The 16997-nt window shown below is 28.7% G+C and overlaps 3 protein-coding genes across 5 annotated transcripts in view; all 3 read left to right on the forward strand.

Annotated features, from left to right (window-relative positions):
- The window catches only part of LOC112455138, a 19233-nt gene extending 15614 nt beyond the window's left edge, over window positions 1–3619 (forward strand). Inside the window, exons 11-15 of the mRNA XM_025016878.1 lie at window positions 1210–1619; window positions 1925–2260; window positions 2870–3074; window positions 3245–3400; window positions 3487–3619. Coding sequence (XP_024872646.1) covers window positions 1210–1619; window positions 1925–2260; window positions 2870–3074; window positions 3245–3400; window positions 3487–3543 — 1164 coding nt within the window. The 3' untranslated portion in view covers window positions 3544–3619. The remainder of the gene's footprint in view (window positions 1–1209; window positions 1620–1924; window positions 2261–2869; window positions 3075–3244; window positions 3401–3486) is intronic.
- Window positions 3620–8711: 5092 nt separating this feature from the next.
- Window positions 8712–11961, forward strand: LOC112455142 (odorant receptor 94a-like). 2 transcript variants are annotated; one of them, XM_025016884.1, is made up of 6 exons: window positions 8712–8950; window positions 9298–9699; window positions 10097–10432; window positions 10984–11185; window positions 11566–11721; window positions 11809–11961. In XM_025016884.1, the coding sequence occupies exons 2-6, from the start codon at window positions 9338–9340 to the stop codon at window positions 11860–11862; spliced, it is 1110 nt and encodes a 369-aa protein (XP_024872652.1). In that variant the 5' UTR covers window positions 8712–8950; window positions 9298–9337; the 3' UTR covers window positions 11863–11961. The 2 variants fall into 2 exon arrangements, with proteins under 2 accessions (XP_024872652.1, XP_024872654.1); XM_025016886.1 differs by having other exon boundaries at window positions 9327–9699.
- A 692-nt stretch (window positions 11962–12653) lies between these two features.
- LOC112455141 (odorant receptor 46a-like) lies at window positions 12654–15908 on the forward strand. 2 transcript variants are annotated; one of them, XM_025016882.1, is made up of 6 exons: window positions 12654–13114; window positions 13671–14040; window positions 14393–14728; window positions 15071–15272; window positions 15413–15568; window positions 15653–15908. In XM_025016882.1, the coding sequence occupies exons 2-6, from the start codon at window positions 13679–13681 to the stop codon at window positions 15704–15706; spliced, it is 1110 nt and encodes a 369-aa protein (XP_024872650.1). In that variant the 5' UTR covers window positions 12654–13114; window positions 13671–13678; the 3' UTR covers window positions 15707–15908. The 2 variants fall into 2 exon arrangements, with proteins under 2 accessions (XP_024872650.1, XP_024872651.1); XM_025016883.1 differs by having other exon boundaries at window positions 13908–14040.
- Window positions 15909–16997: the final 1089 nt, after the last annotated feature.

Consider the following 16997-nt stretch of genomic DNA (forward strand, 5'->3'; position numbering starts at 1 on the left):
ATATTGAAAACTATATTGTAAATTACAATTACTATATAAAACTTACATAAGTGTTAATAATCTGTAAAAGTAATTGAAGTGCCTTCTACACCTTCTTTATATGTAATCAAAGGTATTAAAAATTATATTCCGAAGAGTGCACGATATCACAATATCATATACATATATATATACCTATATATATATATATATGATATATTATAGATATTGTAACAGAAAATGTGACAGTAACACAGCTTATAACCAAATCTATGGATAGTATTAACGTTTCATACAGGTGAGCTATGGTAACTAATATTTGAAGAATTTATTTTCTCGTACTTTTTCATTGTACGTTACTATAAAACAATATTGCAATGCTGTCTATATATGGTTATAAATAAAATATTCTATAATAGACGTACGACAAAGGAAAAACTGTACCAGGTATCTCGGAAACAGAGTTCACGGTTACTGCCCTATAATATATTTGATGACAATTTGAATTTATTTTTCTATGTACCTGACTATATACCGGACTTCTTCTTTTATCCCGCGACTGTCTCCATGAAAATAATACATTACGTAATTTCGTAGTAAAGGTATTATTTCGGACGAATATCACTTCTCAATTCATGAGATATTATTTCACAAGAGAAGGGGGATCGTTGCGTGGGGAAGTCTGTTATTATGATAATAATAGAGATATTTTATACGAAGAGGGAAGTCGAACGAAATGTCGTTATTGAATTGAGAGAGACTATAGACATTCTGAGATTGTTGTTCTTTTGAACATCATTTGATTCGTCACACAACGTGTGCAGCAAATAATCGATTAAAATTTTTAAGTATTCATCGGTTTGTCCAAATAAGTCGCTCAAAATTTTCGTAAGTTTAATATATTAAAAAATTGAAAATTTCAGATAAGTATTACAATAATACTGTTGTATGATACAGTGCTTTAATACTTTTTATTCGTAACTTTTATTGTTATTACTAAATTTTTATATTTGTATATGATTATTAATATACATGAAAACAACTAGTTAGCAATTATTTACAAAAATAAACAATCAAATATTTCGTAATGTGATATTGTACATATTATTCATGCACATGTAACACGTAGTTGGAAATCTCGATCTATTATAATTATCGCTCTATAATCAGTATTATCATAATAATCGACACTTGTAGTAAATAAGTATATGACATTAATCAAAACAGTGATTGATGTTGGGCAAGTGGATGTTGAGAAGTGATGTTCAGAAGAAAAGCGAAATGCCTGTCTTGAAATTTACGCTCACGGTTTTAGCGGTCGCAGGATGCTGGCGACCAACGTCGTGGACGTCGCTGTTTAGATACATAATGTATAACGCTTACACAGCGTCAATAATTATAATTTTATACACATTTGCAATGACCCAAATTATGGAGCTATTGAATGCTGACGACCCTGACGCAATTGGCGACGCCTTATTCAACGCTCTGATTTCGTTTCTGGCGGGCTACAAAGCAATTATTATACGGATAAATCACGATGATATTGCAATGTTAATTGATAATCTCGTCGAAAAGCCATTCAAACCGATAGATTTGAACGAAAACATGATTCGAGAAAAGTTTGACAAGAGAATAACGTAAGTTACCTTTAGTAATGTAAATTATTATTTATATTATCGACAAATCGCTCATTTGCTATATAACAACGACATAACTAAAAAAATGTCATGTTTTAATTGTTTGCAAAAAGAACGGGTCTTTGAATAAAGAGCTAATATACTTTTGTCCCTCTGGTTATTACAAAATCGCCGTTAAAAATAATATTACAAAATTTTAATAATTCAAAATATTTAAACTTATTTTCTGAAAAATTTTTGCTTCTTGAGCGAAATATGCTATTTGAATTAAATTACATATTTTATATATGTTATTGATTTTATAGGAATAATACATTATGTTATTTAACCCTCGTTATGGTAACAGCCTTCTACATGATTTTTCTGTCACTATTGACGGATTTCAAGAATGGAGTTTTATTGTACAAAGCTTGGTTACCGTTCGACTGCTCAATATCTGTGCTATTTTCTTTCGTATACATTCATCAGATATTAACTCTAATATTTATTGGCCTTCTCCATTCCACGTGTGACAATTTAATATGCGGATTATTGTTGCACATTTGCTGCCAGATTGAGATTTTAGAGTACCGTTTATCAAACATCACGAATGGTCCAGGAAATCTGCGCGATTGCGTAAATCACCACATATACATATTTCAGTAAGTTTTTTTTTAATCTTATAATACTACATGTTTCTTTAAGATAAATATGATCTTATTGAAAGTTTACTTGTAATTTTAAATTAAATGGCAAATTAATACACCACATATTTTTCGCAGTTTTTTTTTATTCTTCTCAGAGAGAGATATGCATTTTAAAAATATATAAAATAAACAAATATGGAAAGAAGAACTTATTGTTGCATGTTACACTCTATTATTTTTATACTGGTGCATAGATCTATTCATATTTCCTTTTTCCAGATTTGCAAAAACACTATTACTGTACTTATTAGATAACGAATAATATATTCATTTCTATTCACCATATTTGTATATTAGAAATATTGTATTAGAAACAAATAATTTTATAAATTATAAAAACTATTATATTATCTTTGATGTAAGAATAGTGCTGAATGTGATTGCCATCTCAGACAAATTTTCTTTAAGAATTATATAAAAGCTATTATATAAAGATATTTATTGAACAATAAAAGTATAAGATATTTTTCATGTTTGTATATTAAAGTTGCCAATGTAAATTCATCAATTGAACATCTTAGAAAAAATTGGTAGATAAATTGAAGATGGTTTTTGTAATTTTAGATACGCGTATATGCTGAACGATAGATTTTCCAAGATAATTCCTAGTGAGTTCGCAATGATCACGGTGGTAATGTGCTATAACTTAATTCATATGGCTTTTAAATCGTCCAATACCGTTTCTTATATACAGGACGTTATGGTTGTGGCATCCACTATGGCTCCGATTTTTTATTATTGTTGGTTCGGCAATGAAATCAAGCTGAAGGTAGTAACTGGTTTTAATTTCACAGTTATTAATCAGTTTATCTGAAAGAAAGTTGCAACATCAACGTCTGTCGCTGCAAAAAGAAGAAAACGTATACACGCACAGTATACATACACACATTGTATAAGGGAGATAAGATATGTGACCTTTTATTATAATTTTATCTGCAGAGCCTCCAATTATCAGACAGTATTTATAACTTGGAATGGACGTTATTTAGCAACAATATAAAGAAAGGTCTTTTAATGATCATGAATCGTGCTACGATTCCAATCGAGTTCACCAGCGCAGATATTATTCCGGTGAATCTTGACTCTTTCCTGAGGGTTTGTATGAGGAATTTATTTTTTCCATGTGATAAATGTACAGTTCATTCAATAAGATTTATCAGTATAATTCTATGATTGTTTAGGTACTTAAGACGTCATATTCGCTTTTTAATGTATTAATACATTCGCAGAAACACTAACGTAGCACAAGATTGATAATTGCTATTTATAATAAAGGACTCCGTAGAATTCTTATGGAAAATGGTTTTTGACAGTGACAATTAGCAGTGACTTTGCTATTTTATATTTTATGTAATGCTAATGAAAATTTAACATTGTCACAATCTCCGAAAAAATCACATAAATTATAAAATAGCGAAGTTACAGCCAATCTTGTCAAAAGTGCCATTTTCCATAAGAATTGTGCGCAGTCCTTTATATCGTGTTTATATTATCAACACAGCAAGAGTGATAGTAATAAATTAATTAATAACAAATTTTCAAGAAAAAATTTTACAAAATTGTCAAGGTATGTTAAGTACCTTATTAATAAATAATAATTAAATTAGTTTAGAAACGCGCGTAAGATCAAATAAGCCGAATATAAGTAAATTACAGAAAATGATTATTTACAATAAAGATATATAAATATAATTATTGCAAACGTTCTTGTGTCCGTGTGTATGTGTGTATGTGTGTGTGCGATAATTCATTTTCATCTTCTCTCTCATAAATAATTGATCAATTTATAGCTTAATATCTATTTAATATTTATCCATTAATAATATACATTATTACAAATATCATGTAATTAATCCTTCAACACTTAATGTCTCTGAAATAGGCATTACATAGTATTTTTAATGTTGTACGTACCTGAGACCGTTTGAAGGAATATTACTTGATACTTTCACATAATATTATTATTTTTATCACTTTTTTCTTGACAAGAATGTTTTAGCAGGAATTGTTAACTCGAACAAATATACAAATATGTAAATTATGCGTTTTTCATTAATTGCAATATTTATATGCAAAAGTTTGGTTTTTATAATGAGTGATATATATATTGGGGCAAAATTGAATGGATCTGTGCTTAAAGATTAAAATAATATCTTCTTTTATATTCTTATTTATATGCGGCGTAGCGAATGCATAAATCGACATGTAACGAGGTGCTTCGTGATGTTTTAAGACTGATAAAAACAAAATAAATAAATACAATAATGATAGATATTATATTAAGTATATTATCTATGTATTATTCTTAGTATTATCTGTAGTATTAAGACTTCCTATACAGATAAGTCATGTTTCCTGATTTATTAATTATTATATGACAAATTCCCTTTTTTGTATAATAATAAATAAAATATTTAATAAAATTATTAACTAATGCGTATACTAAAGAGCAACATCTAACAATAAGTACCTATAATCAGAGGAAAAAATTCATAATATATTAAGTATTAACTTGTAATAAGAATATAAAAATTTTATTTATGCGCGTTCTCTCATTACTGCATATCGCTGTTCTATGCAGTTGCCGTATATTCTATGCAGTTTTGTCATAAAGTCTACATATCATGAAATGACGTTACGCGTAAGCGTTATTATGGAGAAGTGTTATTGCGCACAGATAGATGCTGCAATAACTCATATTTCAATAATAATGCAAAAATGAGTGAGAGAGTTTAGTAAAAAATGAAGATGTTTTGAGACAGAATAATGCAAAATTTTCAAGTTATATTAAATAAAAATTAAAAAAAAAAAATCTAGATTTAAAAAAACTAGAGTATAAAAATATTTTATTAAAACAAATATAGAATTGCATAAGTATACAATTTATGCAACACATTTTATTTTTATTTTGCTTAATATATCACTGCAATTAATCCTATAAGCACTGTATTAATACTATTGCATTAATACACTTTTCTTCGCGCATATCAGCGAAGGTCTTCGTATAATATTGTTTTAATTGCTACAATCACTATCAACATCGAGTAAAAAGAGTTAACGTAGTATCGTGGAAGTTATTACGTCACTGTAATAGCTTCTATGATTCACTTTTTCCCCGATGTTTATGTTCTACCGATAATCGTGAATAGAATTCGATATATTTAAAACGTAGTGTATTTGATGACATGTCAAGCACTGGGTAGTGACAGTAATAAAAAAAAAGTAACTTGCGTGAATGCTTCATATAGGGGCAACTTACACCTGGTGTTCTATATTGATGAATCTCCGAAAGTACATCTCTCTTGCCTTCTACCTTATTGTGGAAATGTTATTTACCCCATCGCGTGACAAAAATTGCAGCTTATCTATACGTTGACTCATTGAAAATAATATTCCGCGCCGTTGCAAAATCGGTATTACGATAATAATAGAGACAGATAGGAAGAAGGTTCGGTGAACGGATCCCGCATTGTCAGAAAGTGGTGTCGCGAGACTATATAGACATTCTAGATATGTATCCCGCTCTCTTGTAAAATTTGTCCATTGTCATTTGACGTGTGAATATGATTTAGCTATATAATAATTTTTCCACAAATTATTTAAATAGTATCAATTACTTTTCAAGATATTTGTGGTAGACACTTTTAATGTCACGTCAAGTAATTGACTGTATTAATTGATCACTTTGTAAGTATAACAGATATATATTATATAAATTTACAAATTTTATACGTTAAAAGATATAAAATTGTACTATATATACACATACTATTATATTTAGTTTAACACTACATAATATATTGTGTTTGGCACAATTTAATCATTTTCTGAACATAATTATTTTTTGCATTTCTTCCAATGCTTGTAAATCATCAATATCTCATAAACAACATAGATATAAATATAAAAACAAAATTCGAGAAAAATATAGTAATGTGAGTAAATAAAAGCAAACGCTTCAAAAACAAGTGGACATAATAATTTTCCATAGTCGCCAGAATATTTTCATAAAAAATTTTATATTATAGGAAGTACGCTTTCTGGTATTATGGCGTCGTCAGCCATATGCAATAATTTTAAATGCCATTTTTATGGATTTTATGAACGGGAACTTGACATACAAGGCATGGATACCATTCGACAGGTCAACCATTATATTTTATTTCGTATATTCACTCACCAAATGATCGATTATGTCGGTATGTCAATCTGTGCGGCTGTAAACGTTGCCTGTTGCCTGCGATAGCCTGATATCCGGATTGCTACAGTGGTTGCAGGAGATCCGCGATCCGCGGTCAACTTAAAATCCTGCAATACCGATTAACGAAAATCTTACATAATCGACATAGGTATATTCTTCGTGATTGTGTAGGTACGTCACCACGCCACTCAAAATACTGAAATATATATATATATATATATATATATATATATATATATACATACTGGAATCTGGAATGCGCACTGCAAGCTACAGCTAAGCGGAAAACGAGGAAAGGAGACTGCTTTTCAACGCTTCAGGGAGGCCACCTGTCTTTTTTTACTTTGTACGCATATGCCAGTGACAAGGATAGGTGGCCCTTCTGACGGCTCTGACAGCACTTCCCTATCCTTCCCTCAGTTCCCGCGCGTTTCGACCGCTAGACCGGTAGTGCGCGCGTTCCAGTATGTATATTTCAGTGTTATGAGTTAGTTTTTAAAACAACTTCTGTCTTACTTCAAAAATTTAAAAATATTGTTTGAATAGACTAAAATCTTTTATTTAATCGTAGATACGCGTACATGGTAAATCGCAGGTGTTTGCGAAGATAATAATCGTTCTCCAGTTCGCAGTAAGCATGCTAGTGGTGTGTGCTATAATTTATACAAATTGGCTTCTATTTCTTTCGTGATGATCAATGGAAGTCTCATTACACTGATATTGTATACAGCTTGCATGTTTGTCACAGATCTTTCTCTATTGCTGGTTTAGAAATGAGACTCAAATTAAAAGTACATAATTCATCTACATACATATATCATCTTATATTCACATATAAAAAAGACAATTAGATTTCTGCAACTACAAAAAAATTTTTAAATTATAAAAGTAAAAAATGGAGACAAAAAAAAGGGAGTATCATTACACAACACATAATATATGTTTCTAATGATATGCGGTGTTTTATTTACTTACAGAGCATTGGAGTAGCAAACAGCATATTATATAATATGGAGTGTCAGATGCTTGATAAGAAGATCAAAAGAGATCTCCTGTTAATCATGAGGCGCTCGATGGTCCTCATTGAATGTAATAGCGCGGTTATCACATTGAATCTTGACTCGTTTGTTAATTATGAAAATATGTTTACTTCTTCTTATAGATGTTTTAATTAATATTAAATGCATTTTAAACTTTTTTCCAGTTACTTGAAGCATCAGCTTTATTCAGCGTACAATCTATTTAAACGGTCTCAGCAGGAACATAATTGATAAATTAAGATTGTTATCATATATCACGAAGCGACGTACAAGGTATGTCAAAAATTGATGTATTTAACATACCGTTAACTAGACAATATATTAAATGTTTGCGGAAGACAAATATTAGGACATATTTAAAATTTTTGGCGTACCTATAAAAAAAGATATTAATCATATGTTTATAATAAGAAATGAAATGATAGATTAAGACGATATTACAAGGAATTTATACCAACAGTAGATATATTCAAGTAGAATTGTTATAAACGTTTTCGATATTTCTATTATTCCATATTTCTACTTGGGCTACAAATATTTATAGCCTGCGTTAAAACTGTTGATTGATATTTTATTATAGTAAGTAATATTGCAGAGAAAATAAATATATTTAAAAAAAAATTTTTTTTATAACTACCGTGCACAACTACATAACATCTTTAACTTTTCGTCTAAGAATTAAAAAGATTTTCTTACTACATTCGCTAAAGGAAGAGCAAGCGTAAAAGTCAATATTACAATACAGACAGTAGACAGTACGCCGCAACAAAAAGAATATTACTATCTAACTGAGCGTACTGACTATCAACATTAAAATTTCATTGCTATGAAGTATAGCTAACGATTCACTACGCGACAACCAAAGTATTCACTTTGCGAATAGACAGTAAAAATGTTTTGTAATGTACATACTATAACCGAACCATATTGAAGGTATGACGAATAATTGTGAAAATAGAGAATAAATAATATATCTTACTGAGGACAATTGAAAGAATTTATATATCGGTCTGTCTCTTTTGTCGTCTTCATGAAAATGTTATTGTAGATGTAGATGTGGAGTACATTATGTAATTTTCTAATAAAGCATATATATATCTCTCTCTCGAAACAATCTTGCGTCTTGGTTTATAAAAATATTATTTCTCAAGAACGTCGTTGATAGTTCCGTATTATAATGATAACAGGGATATAGATACGCGAGGGACGGAGTAGAAATATCACAATTAGAAAATCATCGAGAGATGCAATAGACATTTATCCATTGTCATTTGAGGAGACGGAGAAACAAAGATTTTACCAAATAATGTTCGTGAGAATTACTTGATCAATTTAAATTAGTCTTGACAATATGATAGACAGTTGAAGCAGACACAAATAGTGCAAATTAATCGGAAAATTTTTGTAAGTGCACTATATGTATATATAAAAAAACCATAATATTACAAACAAATTGAATAGTTAATTTTTAAAATGCTTTATGTACACTTTACAATATGCTTTACATAGTAAAATTGACTAATTAAGAAATTGCATTTTTCATCAAAAAAATATATTTTTACAATTTTTCAGTATATGATATCAAATATCTTTTTAAATTAAATCTTAAATTATAAAATATTGCTTTTTAAAGATTTAAAAAAATGCGGTATCTCTTCTTTAAATTATTAGAAGCATTCTTAACATTTTCTCTTTCCATTCTTGAAAGAGACGTATTTCGATCACGATAAACTATAATGTAATGTTAACAGCAAATTGTGTAGGCTAATTTGCATTAAAGAAAAAACTCAAATGCGCATGCTGAAATTTACACTCATGATCTGCGCGCTCGCTGGATGCTGGCAGCCGCTTACGTGGACGTCGCTGTTTAAACATATAATTTATAAGGCTTACGCAATGTTTCTGATATTCTCATTATATATATTTCTGACTTCTCAATTTGTAAACATCATATTAAACGTCGGCAACTCCGATGAATTTACCGATGCCTTGTATATGATGTTGACGGTACTTGTAGCAGGCTACAAACAGATTTATATGTGGGTAGACCGTAAGAATGTGATGGTAATAATAAATGTTCTTACTGAGAAACCTTTTGCACCATATGAAACACATGAAGTAATGATTCAAGAGAAATTTGAGAAAATGATACAGTAAGTGTCATTATAAGATTGTGTAATTAAATCAATCACTCTTCAACGAAATTCTTTCTGAGTAGTAAGACACTTTGCCTTGTGTGTTTTTAAATACTTTATACTAATTATTTAAATATTTTATACTAATTATTTATAGTAATTATAGTAATAGCTTGCAGAATTATTGTATCTATTTTATTAGTGATACAAATAATGTAAATTACATATATCATCTAATTAAAATTGTTCAAAACACATGTTTTTTAACTTTTTGTAAAATAACCAATACTTTTACAATTATAAATGCAGATAGGAAACTAAAAAATGTAATAAATATAAATAGTAATGCAGATGTAAAAAAAGAAAACAAGTTAAAAAATTGGCTATAATAAATTTTATAATTTATACTTTGTAGGAACAATACGCGGAGATATTTAACCATTGTCATGATGTCAATCACATCGATAATATGGATGTCTGTCTCCACGGATCTTATGAAAAGAAATTTGACGTATAAGGCATGGATACCGTTTGACTACTCATCTCCCGCTATATATTTTATTGTATATACTCACCAATTATTAGCCATGTCAACCTCTGGTATAGTAAATGTTGCTTGCGAGAGTTTACTTTGTGGATTCTTACTGCACATCTGCTGCCAGTTTGAAATTCTGGGATATCGATTGACAAAACTCACGCATGATCAAAATAGTCTGCGCGACTGTGTTTATCACCACAACCGTATCTTTGAGTTAGTCTATTTAAGTAGTTTTGTACTTGAAATAAAATTAATTTTTCTACAACAGCTGGAAAGACAGCAATAGTTTTCGACTTATAAAAGATCAAAGATCCAAAGATTTTCTGCATAAAAATAAAATAAAGTAATGCAAATATAGTTAACAGAATCTTTTGAATTTCTCATTGAACTTTAAGTAGAATTTGATTGACAAGGAACTAAAAGAAAATTTTTGTAAAAATAACATATTTGATAAATACTTAAATTAAATATTTAAATACTTTGATATATTTCGTACATTTCTGTAACTAAAAATAGTACTTAATAAAATTTTCATTAAATAAAGATAAATTTTAAAATAGAAAAGGAGAAAGAGGAAAATAAAAAAAAAATGTTAGAAAAATCTAAAATATTTTGACTTACCTTGCGTTTATCTCTAAACATTTATTTCTAAATATTTTGTCCTAAATAAGCAATTAAAATTAAGTAACATGAATTAACAAGTATATAGTGAATAATTTAAAAAATGCAAGAATATAAACTGAGAATTTTTAATCTAATCACAGATATGCATATACAGTGAATAATATGTTTGCGAAAATAATCGCTATCCAGTTTGCTGTGAGCATGTTGGTAGTGTGCTCGAATTTATATCGAATAGCTATGGCGGCGGACTACGTAAGCTTTATTCCATTGATGATGTATACGAGTGCTATATTAGTGCAGATTTTCATCTACTGCTGGTTTGGCAACGAAGTCAAGCTAAAAGTACATCTTATTTAAATGGATCCTATTTATATATTAAATATTATTTAAAATAGAATTAATTGCGTTGCTAAATAGGAGAGTTAACAAGTAACCTTTTTTAAGTGTCATAGGCCGATTTTTTCATTTTTTGGATTTAGATTTAAGATGTCAAAACATGATTTTTCATGTAGGCAATAATTAGTATTAAACGTGCACTTATGCACAGTGTTTCATTTTTAATGACAGAATAAAATACTTAAATCAAAATCCAAAAACTGAAAAAAATTGAATACCTATCTTGAAGCGTGACACTTGAAAAAAGTTATCTGTAAGAAAAAATATATAGGTGAGATTATGAGATACTTCTCATTAATGTTGTATAAAAAATACTACAATTTTAGAGCCTTCAATTGGTAAATAGCATTTATGACATAGAATGGCCGGCGCTCAGCAATAATAACAAGAGAAATCTCTTATTAATTATGAAACGCGCCATGACTCCCATCGAATTTACTAGCGCGTACATAATCACAATGAATCTCGAGTCGTTCGTAGCTGTCAGTATCAAACAATTAAGATAAATATTATTACTAAATATTGCAATTATTTCAGATAACTTTTAATGTATCTATAATTTTTTACAGTTACTTAAGATGTCATATTCAGTTTTCAATTTGCTGCATCAAACGCATGAATAGTAACATAATTAATAAATAGAAATTGTTAAAATGTAGAAATAAATATTAATACCTTGTTAGTATCGACAAGATAATCCTCAGATTTATAAAATTTTTATCGAGAATTTTAATTGGTGCTTCTTGAAAAATTATGATACATAAAAACACGTTTTAAAGATAAATAAAAAGTGTTAATTAAAGAATCTCATCAATACTCTTAAAAATTTGTGTTAATGCTAAAGATATGAATAAAATCATTATAAGCATTTCTGTGTATATGCATGTGTGTACGTGAGATATTTTATTTGTTCGGTGCTTTTGTATTACAAACATGCTTTGTGTTAAAATTATCAACTTTGTATTTTAGACAGCCATATTGTATTATAACACATTATAGCAATTAAAGTAATATGTATATACACATACACAAGTATATCAATAAATAAATTTTAATTTGCAGTATACCATTGATTTATGTGTGTATGGGTATGTGAGTGTATGTAACAAATATGTATTCAAGATTAAAATTTTTTTCTTACCTTATTTACGTTTACGATATAAGATAGAATAAATGTAGGAATCAATATAGAAATAGCATGTCCCGATATACATGTCAGGCCACACGCGATAGGGCAACAAAAACTTAGTAAATGTAAAACTGAGTGTATAGGCTATTGGTATTAACATTTCATAGAGGTAAACTGCAGCTAATGATTCCTTAACTGACGTTCAGAGATGTATATCCGATAAAATTGTAGATAATACAATAGAAAGAAATGTCTAATATTTTGGCATACACGTATACACGACGAAGAGTCTATATTAAAGTATTTTACAAATGGTTGACAATAACTTATAATTTATTAAGAGTTCAAAGAACTTGCTTCTCCTTATATCTGTTTTCTCTCTATCTCGCTGTCTCTCGACATAATAGTACATCATTCAATTCTCTAATAGGACATGTATATCGAAATATTTCCGCATTTCAATTCATGAAGATGTTATTTCGCGAGGTATTATTTCGTGAGATATTATTTCGCAAGTTGTACGTATGGATATTACAATAATAACGAAAATAGATATGAAGGATATGTAACGAACAGTATCATTATCAGAAAGTCTCGAGATATTCTATAGACATTCCGAGTTTCTCTCCCCCTTTCAAAATCGGCTTAATCATTTTCATTTGAGATGCGACGAGTGTTGAGACAATGCTTGTAAAAATTATATAAACAGTTTAAATAAATTTAAAAGTGAAAGGTTGAATGTAAACGTAAGTAATTCATGGTGCAAAGAAATCAGAAGAGCTTCGTAAGTGCATAATATAAATATTACATGCATATCAAAAGCTTGAAGTCAGAAAATAAAATGTTACCAAGTGATTTCGATATTGGTGTTCTTTTATAATTTATTTGTAATGTAAATTATCTTTGTAAATATAAATTTTTTTCAACAGAATTTCTATAAAAATTTGATCAAATTTAATCAAATTGAAATTTAATAATATTTTTTTCAATATTTGACATCATTTAAGCAATATTATACAATTATAATTTATGCTACAAAAAGTATACACTTATAAAATAAATAAAATATACTTTAGGCTAAATATGTACTTCAGCTAACGGCAAGCATATAACTTTGTTGAATAAATTACAAATATAATTTTAACTTTTATGGTAATTTCTTTAACATTTTTAGTAAATTTATTTTATTTCTAGTATGTAATCCTTTTCTCTAAAAGAGAAACGTTTCTATAAAATAATAAAAAATAATGTAATAAATATTATTTAATGTAAACAAAATTATATAAAAAATTTATATTAAAGAGGCTCAAATGCGGGTGCTGGAATTTACACTCCTAGTCTGCTCATTTACTGGATGTTGGCAACCGAATTCGTGGACATCGTTATTTAAACATATAATTTATAAAACATACGCAATGTTTCTTGTCTCGGCATTATATATATTTTCGTTCTCCCAATTTATGAACATCATGCTGAACGTCGAGAACTCTGACGAGTTCACCGATTCTTTATACATGATGTTGACCGTATTTGTCGCAGGCTATAAACAAGTTTATATGTGGATAGATCGCAAAAATATTATGATGATAATCAACCTTTTTTACGAAAAACCTTTTGCAGCAGGCGACACACGCGAACTTATGATTCAACAAAAATTTGAGAAAATAGTAAAGTGAGTATTATTAATTTCACGCAAAAATTTCTCACTGTTTCTTTAATAATACGTTTTCTAAATAGCAAAATATTTCATATATGTCTTTTAAATACTTTAGAACGATACTAATTATATTGTACATACATTTTGCATGACAACTTACACAAATAAATCTGTAACATATATATAACAGAATTTATTAATTTTTCCAAAAACTGCCATACTTTTCTTTAAAATAAAAGAAAAAACAGTGTTTCTATATTTATAAATAAAAAAGAGAAAATTTGATAGATTAATAATTAAGTGATAATAAAGTAAAACAAGACTTAAAAGAAAATTAGTTAAAATAATTTTCATAATCATTTTATAGGAATAGCACATTACGATACTTGATGGTCATTTTGTCGGCAATTATATCAATAATTGTGACGTCTGTATTTACGGCATTTATGAGTAAAAATTTGACGTATAAAGCATGGGTGCCGTTCAATTATTCGCATCCTGTTTTATACTTTCTTGTTTACTGTCACCAATTGATAGGCATGGCAACCTCCGGTATAGTAAACGCCGGTTGCGAGGGCATGATTTGCGGTCTTTTATTACACCTTTGCTGCCAGCTTGAAATTCTGGAATATCGATTGACAAAAATGGCAGATGACGAAAACATTCTGCGTGACTGTGTTTATCATCACAACCGTATCTTTGAGTTGGTTTCTTATGTAATTTTGTTACTTTGTAACTTTTAATAATTTGAATTATATACAATACAAAATCCCATATTCGTAACAATCGTTCCTTTAATAATACAAAAATAATTAAAGCACATACTTAACAAATTCCACACAAAGTCTTAATTTTTATTTACAAACCCTCTTTGAAATCAATTTTGGATTAATTCTTCCTTATTTATTGAACGTTTCAAGAAAGATAAAGAAACTTGATATATCTATTTTTATTATTTTATTATTAGATTCCTTAACAATCCAATTTGTATATAATTTTAAAAGTCGCTCGCGTAAAAAACTAAGCGTCTTTTATTTAATCGCAGATGTGCGTACACAGTAAATAACATGTTCGCGAAAATAATTGGTCTCCAGTTTGCGGTGAGCATGTTGGTGTTATGCTCAAATTTATATCGAATAGCAATGACAACGGATTATGTGATCTTTCTTTCATTGATGACGTATACAAGTGCCATATTGTCGCAAATCTTTATTTATTGTTGGTTTGGAAACGAACTCAAAGTGAAAGTATATATTTTTCTAAAATGGATTGACATATACATATTATACATATATATCATTAAATATAAATAATAAAAGAGATATATCATTAAAAGAAGTAGGACGAATATGACATTTCTTAATGTGCAATTATTTGTATATCGTAGAGCCTTCAGTTGGCGAGTAATGTTTTTAATGTAAAGTGGTCAGGACTTAGCAATAGCAGCAAGAAAGGCCTTTTAATAATCATGAAGCGTGCAACTATTCCTATTGAATTTAGTAGCGCGCACATAATTACGATGAATCTCGAGTCATTTGTAGCTGTCAGTATCAGACAATTCAGATAGATATTATTACTAAGTATTGCAATTATTTCATATAACTCTTAATCTACAATTTTTTTACAGTTACTTAAGATGTCATACTCAGCTTTCAACTTGTTGCATCAAACGCAAGAATAACGTGATAAACAGAAGTTATTGTTCATACTTAACGTGTTATAAAATCACGTACAACCCATCATATTTAAATACAGGATCCATACCTCATTAGTATTGACTAGATAATTTTCACGAGACTGAGATACAATTCTTATGGAAATTTTCATGGACGTTAATTTCGGTATTTGAAAAGATATTAAACATTTTAAAGAAAGATATAAAAATTGCATAAATTAAAAAGCACAGTGTTAGTATCTCAAATTTCATATTAGTACTAAAAATAAAATTGTTAGTAGTCGGCATAAAATTGGTAGTAGTAAACATTTCTGTGATATCTCCTCTCCTCCATAATTCTCCATATTCCTAATGTAATATTAAATTACAAAGATTTACATTAAAACCATTCACTTTTTATTTAAATATTCTGGTTTATTATTTAGTACCTTGGATAAACATTCTGGATTAAATGTTACAGAAGCACTAAAAAATCGTGCATATAAAGGATTAATAAAGTTACATATAAACAAATATATTTATAAAAAAAAGTTTAGTTTGGGTTACTATTAATGTAGTGTGTGCTTGTCACGATCAGCGGCGCATTTTATTGTTTTTATGGATTTCATAATGAACTTCATCTTTTAAATGCTTTGTCAATTTGCATGAGTCTGTAAGCATGAATGCCCGCGCGCGCGCGTGCGTGCGTGTGATGTGTGTGTGTGTGTACGCACTACGCGCGTCCGTGCAATATAATAGAAGAACGCAATATGATATACATCATATTTTGTCATAAATATATAATAATAAAGAAACTATACTGATATATCGTGAAAGTAATTGAAGACTAATAATTTATTAAACACAATTCAAAAAACTTATTTCTTCGAATATATTTATTTTATTTTTGTACTGCTATCCCTCTCTTATGTAGTAACCCATTATGTAAAATAATGGGTTATTACACGATTTTTCAAGAAAATATGTATATGTCTCCTAAAGAGACACGTTGTATCTTTATTCATGAAAATATTATTTGGCACTTATCGATGCAGTATTACACTAATAATCAAAGTAAAGATGAAAATTTGCAGAAGGGATAATAGATAATATCCCTACTGAAAAATCACGAGAATTATAAACATTCAGAATATCGATCCCTTGTAAAATTATCTATTTGTGTTTAAAACAAAAATTTACTTACCTATTTTTTCTTTTAAAAAATTGTGTGTACGTTTAAAAAATTATAGCTTTGCAAATATTTAGAGATAAGTAGATTATTAGACCATGTGAATTGCAAGAAATAATAATTCAACAA

Source organism: Temnothorax curvispinosus, unplaced genomic scaffold (assembly GCF_003070985.1).
Source record: "Temnothorax curvispinosus isolate PA1 unplaced genomic scaffold, ASM307098v1 QBEX01005839.1, whole genome shotgun sequence".
Classification (NCBI taxonomy): Eukaryota; Metazoa; Arthropoda; class Insecta; order Hymenoptera; family Formicidae; genus Temnothorax; species Temnothorax curvispinosus.